Below are 12,436 nucleotides of genomic sequence, written 5' to 3'. Positions count from 1 at the left end.
ATTTGGGTCTACACCTTCATAAGCATCAAGGTCTACCAAAAAAAAGCTTTAATTTCCCGAGACTGAGAAGCTAAACTAATTAGTTTAGCCACAAGAAAACACGACTGAGGAAGATTATGTTTCTCATGGCTCTTCTTATTGTCAAACAATTAGTCAAAATGGTTACCTTTTCCTTAGGACAGAGAGTCATAGAGCCATGTGATTTAAGTAAAGAAGGAACTGTTGCATCTACACCAATTTCCAAAGAGTACAGATTCAAGGGTAGCCCATCACTTATGCTCCTGGGTTGTACTAGAAAGGGTTTCTTTTATGGTTAAATCGTATTATTTTACATTTGAAGCATAAACTCTGAGCTAAAGCTCTAAGCTGAGTATAGTTATTCCAAATTGAATCTGATCTGTTACTCTTCCAAAACTGATATGCATCCTGCTTCCCCAAATAAGTGCGTCTATAATCATCATTGAACCAGGGTTTGTCTTTCAGTCGCTACCTTAGCACAAGAGAAGGGATACGCCTATCAATCATGTTGACTAGATTCTCATTCAGGAGCACAGCAGACTCACCAGTTGAAAAGAGGGTAAAAGCAGCTTGAAGGAAGTTGAGGTACCAAGTGTAGTATGTGATAAGAAAATACCAATAAAGTAAAAGTCATGATCTATAGAAATTTAATAAGATCAGTGGTAATATATGGATTGGAAACCTGGGCTCTAAAACGAAAAAGGGAAGAAAATCTCGAGAGAAGAAAGATGAGAATGCTGAATATCACTACACGAAATATTGTAAAACGATGAAATAAGAAGAAAATCCGGCGTAATAAAGATTATAGAGGAGATAGCCTATAAGTGCCACAACTGTGGTGGTGTGAGCGTGTTGAGGATGGATGGTGGGGAGAGAGTGAGGTCTGGGGAGGAATCTGTTAGAGGAAGAAGATCGAGAGGAAGGCAGAGAACTAGATGGTGAGATAAGGTGAAGTATGATATGAAGATAAAAGGTTTGGTGGAAGAGGAAGCATTGGAGAGGGCCCATCAGGCAACTGACCCTTTAATGTAGGGATAACAGTGAGAAAAATATATAATGAAATGAAACAGGTGACGTTATTTTCAACAAACCTTATGTCACCACTACTCGTAAAAACATTAATATTAGATCTATAAAATTTTTTCTTTCGAGTCGGAGAATTCACGTACTGAAAGGGCTCTATATAAAATCGTAGAAAATATCCGATATAAATTATGATTTTTTACTCCTAAAAGAAGTGACGCCATATTGATATCCAAAGACCGGAGTGGTTATATTGAAATGTATAAATTTACCACTATTGACTGTGAAATAATCTGTAATTAAAAATAAAGTTAAAATAAAGTTGCTTTAAGCATACACTAAAGTTTGAAAAAGTAGATAAATTCAGAAGAAAGGGACAGGTAGAGAAGTGTCTATGAAAACTAGGTGCTCTATCTAGACATCCCATCTCTGTTGATTCACTAAATGTAAACAAACAAAGTAAACATTCGTCTTCGTTGTTGTCATTTCAGGATTTTCAGTCAAGAGTAACTACGATTTGTTCTTTTTAACCTTTTTATTGTAGTAGACTTTCCCCAAACACATTTAATTTGCCATGTAATTCAAATTAACATACAATGCTCTTATTTATTTAGCCGTGACACGGCTTAATATACTGTAGGTAGACGAAGCCGCTTTCCCCTTGCATTAGTTGGCCAGAGTTATGTGGTCTACACCAAGCCTTCTCCTACGACCTGTTACACCTTACTACACATATTTGGTTTAAGGTCAAAGGCTCATGTACTATCTGACTGGTTCTGGCAAAGTCTTGTCTTGTCAATCTTCAACATGGTCCGATATTAAAAGGGAAACAAAGCACAAGAACACCAGGTAACCTAAACTTCCCCACCTAACCTAACCATATACTTCGCTACCCTGGGCTACATCCCGCTGCCACATCCCCTTTAGAAGCCCTATCCTTAGCTTATGCTGAGTTTTTTTTCCGAACACAAGACTTCTCAATTGTCGTCATTATCTGATTATAAAAGGTAAACAAAATACAAGAACACCATCTAACCTAGCACAGAAGGTGCATCCTAACAGTAACCAACAAGGGTAGCTTACCTCATTGAAATCACTGTCCTAAGAGAGCTCAATCTGCAACTTTCGCTTTATCGCAAGTCATGAAGTTCGAGCATCTTCTATTGACGAGGCGCGTTCTGTTTGCGTTACAACACTTACACAGCTGCCACTAACGGACTGAAGATCCTTACAAGGAGTAATAGACGACGCCTTAAATGGATAAGCCGGTTAAATCAGGTTAAAAGATGTTCTGTTGCCTTTTTTATATCCTCCTCCATTCTCCTAGATGAGGGGGAGGATGGGTAGAATGTTTTCAAATCAATAGCTACGAATGTATTCGGACAACATATCCCGTACGAGGCTGTAGGTTCTCCTGTGACCCAGTACCATTTGTAGGTGGTACGGACATAACTGAATGCTTTAGGCATCCCCATGCAAAGACTATTATAAGGTTGGCAAACTCATCGCCTTTGCTCCTTTACATGAACAGGTGCTCTAACTATTCCCAGGATATTTATCGAATCAGAATTTGTGAATTTATGGGGACTTAATTTTCATAGATATATTTGCTATTAAAGGTTGATGGTTTGTATTCCTGTAGGTTATATTTCCCACCTCAACTGCCTTGCAAGCCTCTCACCTAAAGTTCAAAAGTAATACACTGGCTGTCTAGGGTGAGCGGGCCTTTCCCATTACTCGTCGATAGTTAAACTTTAGTGGCCATTTCAGATTTGCTGTAGTCACATTCTTATCAAAAGATTCTGGTTTTATTAAAAGAATTTGGTTTGTATAGTTAAGAAATATATAAACTACTTTAAAATTTATATTTCACTTATTTTCAATACCTTGTGAACTTGTCAACATTCCTATATATCAGCAAGATTATATACTGTATATATGTAGAATACATTGGAAAAATAAATTATATCTATCATTTATACAGGGACATGATGTTTGTGTATAGCCTGTGATACGTGGTGTTAGTCAAAAGATCCCCTATGTCTAGCAAGATTCTTCCCCTTCCGGAGTCTGTGCGATCCAAGTTACGATCTGGTGTTTCTATCTCATGTGTTGGACAGTGTGTTGAAGAATTAGTAAGTATAAAAAGTAGAGAAATTGTGTTGCAATATTGTTTAGTTTTTGTTGCAAATGGAATTGATGTGGTAGTGCTTTACTACTAGTTTTTTATATTTTTATTTTATGAAACTGACCTTGAAGTTCTCATGCTAATATAATCAAAGCTGTTTTTACCCCTCTACCTCTAACCCTCCAGATCCTTGCATTGATAATGTTTCTTTTATTATATACATCCCTTTTAAAGTTCTAAGTGTGATACTTGATTACAAATTTACTTTTGAGAAACACATCTGATCTGTTTCTTCAACAGTTGCACAAAAAAATTGTCATACTGAGAAAATTTTTTATGATTTTTGGTGATCAACATGTCCTGAAAACTGTTTAACATTCCTTTATTTAGTCTTGACACATATACAAACCTTTTGTCTTATAAGTAGGTATAATTTTTTCAGCTATGATTCACCTTCCCAGGTATAGGCCTATTAACTAATGGTATACCCCTATAATTTGTAAGTTTTGTTTATTACCTGTACCTTTTATAAATTATTCTTTGTGTTACTATACTGTATTCCGTTATGTTAATGTAAGGAGTTTTTGTATGTGTTTTATATACAGTAGTTGCTGTATGTGTTGTTTATAGTTACTGTATCCGTACATTATTGATACTTTGCAGGTTTTGAATAGTCTAGATGCAGGAGCTACTTGTATAGCCATTATTATCGACTTCAGTATCTTCCGGATTCAAGTAGTCGATAATGGTCATGGAATTTGTCATGAAAACCTCAAGATTCTTGGGAGCAGGTAAACATGTGAAACAAAAGTTAATGGATGTTTTCTTCTCTTTTACTTTTGCATTTAAACTAATGAAGATTCCAAGAACACTTGTTGATTTTAAGAAAGGGCAACAGCTCAATACAATACAATACAATAGTAGAATGTAAAATTACCTAATTTTGCTGAATTTTGATATTTTGTATTATGTAGTTATAACAATACAAAATTCTGAATTTTTTTTTAGGGCTACTGTTGGTCAGAAGAGGTGCTGTAGGCCTTGAAAGCCAAATAATTCTTTATTAACATAATATACTATACTGTACAGTTTAAAAAAAATTACTGTACTTACGAGAGGTCTTTATTCAGTGTCTTACCCATTGCTTATAGTTTTTTATTTCAATAAATCTTACCCAATGTGCATTTTGCAAGCTCAGCTTGGCTGAGAATTTCAAAATCAGAGGAACAGTTGTGGGTTTTATGACCAACCCTCCTATCTAATACTTTATGAACTACACTACACTAAATGGTCGCTATTCTGAAACTGTCATTCTCGTTTGGTCAGCCCTTGTGATAACATCTCATTTGGTGGTGCTAACTTTAATATTAGAGGATTTTTTACTTATAAAGAAGTTTTTGGTAGTGTGGTAATAATAAGTTTTCAACTTAATATTCACCTAAGATATGCTTTGCATGTTGAAGCTAAGAGTAGATACGAGTGTAGGAATACCCGTGGATTAAAGAGTTTTAGATTTACTAAATATTGGATTAACGGAGGACAAGGAAAAGTGAAGAAAGTTAAGCGTAATGCTTCACATTCTTCTTTGGATGGTGGCTTTGCTAACGACTGTATCTCGGTTGATGTTACCATTCGCTCTTTTAGCTTAAGAAATTCACATATTGCTGTTAATTATGACTCATATTAGATCTAGGGCTCCTTTTTTTTTTTCTTCCCTCCCTGTCTCAAATGCCTTGCATTTGTTTTGAGCTTTTACTTATAGTGTAAGTTGAAAGTGCTTGCTCCAAATCAAAAGTAGACCAGGAATATTCCGATTTACTTTATTCTTTCGTTTGAATCATGACTAGAAATTTCACTAGGTATTGCCAAGGAAAGTAACCCCAGTGAGCATGTGATAAACATACCTCAGGTCTCACCTAAAAGAGAAGAGAGACAATTAAATAAGACTGTTTTTTGAAGTAATTTATGCTGCACATGCAGGATTGAAGTAATTAATCTTGATTTTGAATTTTTATTAGTGAATAGAACGTTGACTGCAGAGTAAAATGTACATGTTAGCTTAAAAGATACTTCACATACTACTAGAATCCTATACCTCAGTATTTACTTTGATTATTAATACGAAGATTGATGAAAACATTTGTATATTTGATAGGGAGTAAATAGCATCTGGAATGAAAAAAAAAAGCAAACAGGTGTATTTAAGAAACAAACCTTTCTCCTCAACTTTCAAGGTCTAAAGCGAATCTTCCTAAAAAAGATATCTCTGTAGGAAGACTCATAGATCAGACAAGTACATGTTTTCTACTTGTCCCTACCCTAGAAATCTTTAAAGGTTGAATAGACTATAGGGACCTAGTAGTGGTCAAGTTATTACGTCGCACTGGAACAGACCTTGTTGTAGGTAAGCTACCATACCGAGTAACTATTATATTTTAGTTTAAGATGGAAGCATTTTTCCCCATCCTCTTTACAAGAGGGGAAGATGGATAACAATATTATCTGTACTTGAGCATAAAATTGCAGACATCATATCCATTGAGGATATGCTGGGGGTTCCTTTTTGTCTATCTGTCTAAATAACAGAAATGTAGCCTATCACCTGGATATTTGGGGCATAGAATTGGAGTCATCATTGTTGCGCCTCCCAAGGTCCACTGCCAGCGGGACGGGAGGGCGGGGCTTTCCCTGCTACCCGCCAATAACTACCAACACCTCGTTTTCTAAAAGCCGAGTTTCCAGTTTCAGAAATCATACTCTAATTAAATGACTCAGGTTTGTAAAGTTAGGGACAATAAAAATTAAAATATCTATGATGCTTGAATTGGAATGTATACATTTCAATGCTCAATTAATGATTATCTCCTTTGCAGACACTCAACAAGCAAATGTCATTCGCTTCAGGACCTTTCCAATAATCTCACTTACTATGGATTTCGTGGAGAAGCTCTGGCTAGCATCGTTGATTTGGCCGCCATAATTGACGTAACGACGCGCTCGCGTGGCTCGACAGATACATATACCAAACTCTTCATGTATGGAAAGGGAAAGTCTGTTTCTCCTGCTTCTAAGAGGCCAAGTGTAGGAACTACCATCACCATTCAAGACTTCATGTACAACATGCCAGTCAGACGAAAATTGATCAAAGAGGCCCTTGACATCGAGAACATTTGCATTCGTTTGAAAAGTTTTGCGTTGATGCACCCTGATGTATCTTTTTGCTTGAAAAATGACAATACCAATGAGCAAGTCTTTCAGGCAAGTAAAAGTAATGGCTTAATGTCTACATTCATACAGTTGTTTGGCTCAGAAAGAGCTCAAGGTTTGGCAGAAGTGTTCCATTCCATTGATAATTTCAATGTCTCGGGCTATGTAGGAACACAACCCCACACAACAAAATCGCTTCAGTTTGTATACGTAAACAAGAGATTGGTGTTAAAGACAAAGATTCACAAATTTTTGAATGACCTTTTAACTAGGAGCTCCATCATAAGCAGTAGGCTTCATCCTACAACTCCAGCTCCGGGGAGGACTCCATCCAGTCCTACTAAAGGCCTTAGACTGTATGGTATGTTTGTTTTGAATATTGAATGTCCTTTGAGTGATTATGACATTTGCTTTGACCCACGAAAGACCCTAGTGGAGTTCAAGGAATGGGATAAGCTCTTACTGTGTATAGAAGAAATGATTTTGAACTTTATTCGAGATGAGGGCTTAGTAATATCCCTAGACGAGAGATATCGAAGATCTGGTCGAGAAAAGGTTGAAGACGATTTGCCTGTGCCTCACAGCAGTCAAGCTCTCCTTCAGGTATTTAGTCGAAAGAGAACTGCTGATACAAAGGTTGGGGATGATCTCCCTAAAGAGAAATATGGACGCACAATCTGTGTTGAGGATAACTTATCTGGTTTGCGAAGCCTTATTGTTCGACGCATCAATACAAAAATGGAAAATCAGATCTCCTGTGTTGACCCAGAGGAGGATGACTTTGATGACCTTACTCCAGTCAGCAATGAAGATGATAACAGCAATGGTGATGATAATGGTAATCACAACTCTTCACAGTGCCAGTATGGGGAGTCTAGCGGAGATAACCAAAATCAGCAGCCTCAGAAAATGGAAGAATGTCAAGGAGGTATTAACACAAAGAAAACAAATGATCATGAGACTTTGAATAAAGCTGTTCAAGGTAATGTATCTCCTGTTAGGAATAATCAGGACTTGAAGAATTTGAGCCATGCAGAGTACATAAAAAGTGTCCTTGCAAAGAAAAGAAAGGACAGTAAAATATTACAAGAAAAAAATGTGAAAAATTGCAGTGATGATGAATTGTCAAATCAAGGTGAGGTGGATGAACATTCAAAATTATCAAATCTTTCTCCTGTTAGAAATAATCAAGGCCATGTAGAGTACATAAAAAGTATCTTGGAAAAGGAAAGAAAAGACAGTCGAAATATACGTGAAAGAATACTTGAAGAGCACAGTGATCATGAAGGTTCCAGTCAAGAAGAAGTGGATGAACATTCAAAATTATCAAATCTTTCTCCTGTTAGGAATAATCAAGGCCATGTAGAGTACATAAAAAGTATCTTGGAAAAGGAAAGAAAAGACAGTCGAAATTTACGGGAAAGAATACTTGAACACAGTGATCATGAAGGTCCCAATCAAGAGGTTAAAGAACATTCTCAACTACCAAACGTTGATTCCATTGATGAAGCAAATGTTAGTGATCTCCAAAATGAGGATGATATTCCTACATTTAGCTCCTCACTCTTTGAGAGAGAAGAAAAGAACCTTGATATTCAGTCTGTGGGTGCACACACACGCAACTGTCCTAAAGCTACTGAAACGAATATTTTGAAATTATCAGAAGGTACGATAGAAACTGATTTTTTGGGGGAAAATAGATCAGAGAAAAGTTCTTTAAGAGAATTGAAAGAGCTTTATGATGAAAAAGTAAAGGAAATATATTCTTCAAAGACTTTGTCTACACCAGAACAAGACTTAATAAAAACACCATCTTCACCTCCTCCATTGAAAAATAAATTGCTTGACTATGCTAACAAATTAGATTCTATTGACCAATCTCCTTCTAGTTCTACTTTGTGCACCGAAGGGGATGATAATGAACAAAGATCTCTTTCCAGTCTTCTGAAAGATGGTATGTTGAAATATCAGAAGAAAAAGGAATCAAGCAAATTTCTTGAAAAATTTAAGTTCAAGAAAAGTTTTGAAAATTCTGGTGGTAAGAGTCATTTAGAGGAAACGAAAACTACTAGCCTCTCACGCAAATGCTCACATAAGATGAAGGATAAAACTACCGTGCAAAATCATGAAAAGAATGATAGACAAGTAAAATATAGTTTAAGGTCTGCAGCCAAATCAAATCTTGGAAGTGAATTGATTGAAAATAATCCACAAGTTGATGGAGATTTATTTAAAGTTCTTGATGCAGAAGACCCGAGGAACCCTCAAAATCATTGTGATGTACAATTATCAAAGGATTATGAGATTGGCCAAGGAAACGATGATACAAATCTTGACAGTAGCTTTAGGTTTTCTCCTGTACTGACTTCTACCTTTAAAAATGACAGTGACATTAAAACTTCGGAATGTAGTGATCAGTTCCCTGATAAACTAGGTATTCCACAACATAGTGAATATAAACAGTCTTTTTGTACTGTTCCTGTAATACCAGAACCTCCTAAAGATTTCACTAACCAAGATATTGTTCAGAAGAAAATGGTAAGCTTTTCCCAGCATCCTGATTGTCAGGTAATTAAAGATCAAATTATTGGGATTACAAAGACTTCATCAGGTGAGTGTTACGAAGGCAGTGAAAATAGCATACCTAAAGAGGGTCGTATTGTTGATTTTCTGGTTCAGCCAGAAGCAGAAGACAAGAGTTGTAATAAGTTTTCAGGTAAACCCTTTTCATGTTATCCTGGCACACAACCTTTTGAAATTTATAAGGATGGGAGTTCTGCTGATTGTGATCCAGGATCTCAAACTTTCATCCAAGAAACGCAAAGCTTTAGTGAACTTAAAACACCAGCGATATCTTTGAAGGACTTAGTTCAGAAGAATGGTACCGAGAGAGATTCTGCAGCAAAGGACACAGATATAAGGGTAAACAGTGCAATTGAAAGTAAGACTTACAAAGGTATTCACAAGGGAGATGCTAATTCTAAGGATAATTCGGATCAGATTGAGGAAATGACAGAATCATCTTTTGTTATTAAAGAGAGCACATCAGTTGAGTTTCCCATATCTAGTGATTTTCATATTTTGTCAAGCATTTCAGGAAGTCAACAGCAACAACCAAATAATTCATGTGGTAAAACTACAGTAGAAATACATCCAGAAAGTTGTTCTGATGGAATTAGTCAGTATGATACTTCAAACTCCATGAAAAATACAAATTTTTCTCCTCAAATAAAAAATGATTCATTAGTACAGTCAACATCTTTGACAAATGTTGACATTAATAACATAATGTCTTCCAAAGAAATGCCAAGTTGTGTCTCTTCAGCACCAAAGGACAGTTCTTGTGTCTCAGCCAAACCGGTTGATACTGATGATAGGAAGAGAAATGAAAATGTAGTGATACCAACAGAAGAAGAAGTTCTGCAGTCCCCATCACTTCATTTCTCGCAACTTACCGTCCCAAGTACCGCAGACTCGGAGTCATCAAAAAGCTTAGAATTTTCTTCAACTATTGATGTTTTGGGAATTACTCTCCCAACCATTAGCAACTATTCTTTGTGCTCTACTGGGATGCTTGAAGATACTAGAAATGACCCTGCACTAATAAAGTCTACTCCCGGGGAAATCTCGGTGAAAGGTGCCGATACAGAACGTATTCTTCCTAAAGAAAAGGAACTTCCATGTGATAAAGGTATTTCTTTGGTACCATCGCTAAAGGCAAAACTTGGTGAAGAAAACTTTTCGGGATCAGATTCATTTTTCATTGAAGCTGAGAAGAAAATGATGAAAGAAAAAAATGATGAAGAAAATGGATTTTTGTTTGAAAATAGAGACTGTTTGGTTCCTCCTCTTGATATAAAAAATACCAATGTAGATGAGGAGAGATGTACTGGGTCTGACTCCTTGATTAATGAATCTGAAGAAATGTTAAACAAACACGAAAATGAACCGTGTCATACTGAATTGCTTAACAAAAAGAAAAATAAACCGTGCATTCCTGTTAGTAATGATATGGGTGCATTTTGTGAAAGCAGCATCTCAAAAACATTGGACAGCTGTTCAGATGAAACTAATCTTACTGGAAATAGTAACCCTGAAGTATCTAAAATTGTAAGTGGTTGGAAGGAGAGCTCTGACTGTAATGGGAAAAATATATATATTAATGTAAGAACTGGAAACACTTCATATGACAAGCCCATTGTTAAGGATATGCCAGAGTGGAATAGTAGTCAGTCACTAGGGGCACCACTACTGAAAGTTCCCCTAACTCATGAGCCCGATTACGTCCCTTATGGAAAGTATCATCCAAGACAGGACTTCACTTTGAGTCATGGATATTCAACATTCTTATCATGGAAAAAGAGAAGGGATGCTGAAAAAATAGCCTGTAAAAAGACCACTCTTACATCAAGCAAATTAAACATAGAAGAAAAGTCTAAGACAGAAAATTTGATCAAACCTAGTAATATGGAGTCATTAACAGCAGCAAATGAAAATGTTAACCATTCGCAGTCAGTTGAAACTACGGAATCTCTTGTTGAGGGGAAAGAAATGCCGTCGCACGAAAAACTTTCGTCATCAATGCCACTCGAGATAGATTCTTTGCTAAAAGACTTTGAAGCTGATAATGAATCTGTAAAATGGGCAGCTAAACCATCATTAGAAGAAACCAGCGAATCAAACGTAGCCCAGATTTGTCAACTTTGGGAGCCTCATAATTTTGCTATGGATGCTGATGTCCTTCATTCAGAACCGTGCGTCAAAGGCGGAGAGGGAATGTCAGGCAAGGGAGGACCAGTTAGGATTTATAATATTGTGCACCCGTACAAGTTCACCAAAGAAATGCTTCCATCTTGTAAGGTAAGATCAATATTGAAATAATATTTTAACTTTTTATATATTTTACTTACAGTATACATGTGTTATAAATGTTTTAAGAATCTATTTTGATAATACTAAAACTGAACTGTTGTCTTTCAATATTGATTTATTCCTAAGAGTGTCCAAACCTTTCGTCCTTTAAAATAGGGGTAGGTCTTCAGTGGTTTTGGAGCAACCGCTGAATCATTAACAAGGTACAGTACAGTTGCACCCTAGTTTATGTCGGTTCGACATTCGTTAGTTCCAACCTTTTGTCGACCATCCTTAAATACTAAATGGAAAAATAAAAACTGCTTTACATCGTTTTACGTTAACTTACGTCGGTCACAACGTTGAATCATCATGATAAAAAAGGAACAAATAAATTATTTATGAAATAAGTGAATATGTATAATGTTCATATATTATTAAAATATGAGTGGAATGCAAAGCATAAACAGAACATATCGTAATTACCCTTATAAGTATGAAGGAAAAAATGCGCTACGCCAAATGATTACGCTTTGTTTCTCTCAGAGGCATATTTAACATTCTTTGAAGGGCCAATGCTTTAAAATGTTTTAGAATTTTATACTCTTAAATTGTAGCATTATTTTAAAAAAGAACAGGCCTGGTTATGAAGTAGGAACATTCTTAATGTAAATAAATGAAGTGTTAAACAAACATTGCAATACTATATAAACCAATCAGCTACCTTTGCGATGGGTGTAACTCGTAGATCAAACGGGGATAAGGTGATTGTAGTAATGTGTCTTGATTTCGATGGATATCAGATCCAGAGAAGAACTTCTGTCCTGGGGAAAACAACTATTATACAATAGTACCTCAGTTAACTGATTTATTTCGTTCCAGGAGCAAGCTCACAACCTTGAATGCTTCTATCCCCCAAAAATAAAGAAATTTACGCGATACATTCCACATGTTCATAAATACATATATTCACTAATTTTCAAAGGTTTTGTAATGGTAATTATTGTACAAAATATTACCCTAACATTAGAAATTAATAATTTATAATAAAATTTAGAAATAATTGGCCAATTAATTTATGCACTTTACTTTTGAGGAGGAGGATGAGGAGGAGGAGGAGGAGGAGGAGGAGGAGGAGGAGGAGGAGGCATCTACAGTTCTCTCTTAAAATATGTAACTATCACTAACTGAATCGCTTAATTTACGCTT

At 36.0% G+C, this 12,436-nt stretch overlaps 1 protein-coding gene across 1 annotated transcript in view; it reads left to right on the top strand.

Moving 5' to 3' along the window:
• Positions 1–1,500: 1,500 nt before the first annotated feature.
• Positions 1,501–12,436, top strand: part of LOC137655787 (uncharacterized) — a 35,588-nt gene continuing 24,652 nt past the window's right edge. The window contains exons 1-4 of the mRNA XM_068389928.1: positions 1,501–1,547; positions 3,026–3,176; positions 3,833–3,960; positions 6,043–11,236. Of these exons, the coding sequence (XP_068246029.1) occupies positions 3,081–3,176; positions 3,833–3,960; positions 6,043–11,236 (5,418 nt within the window). The 5' untranslated portion in view covers positions 1,501–1,547; positions 3,026–3,080. The remainder of the gene's footprint in view (positions 1,548–3,025; positions 3,177–3,832; positions 3,961–6,042; positions 11,237–12,436) is intronic.

Source organism: Palaemon carinicauda, chromosome 16, assembly GCF_036898095.1.
Source record: "Palaemon carinicauda isolate YSFRI2023 chromosome 16, ASM3689809v2, whole genome shotgun sequence".
Lineage (NCBI taxonomy): Eukaryota > Metazoa > Arthropoda > Malacostraca > Decapoda > Palaemonidae > Palaemon > Palaemon carinicauda.
This window is presented reverse-complemented; position numbering and strand designations above follow the sequence as displayed.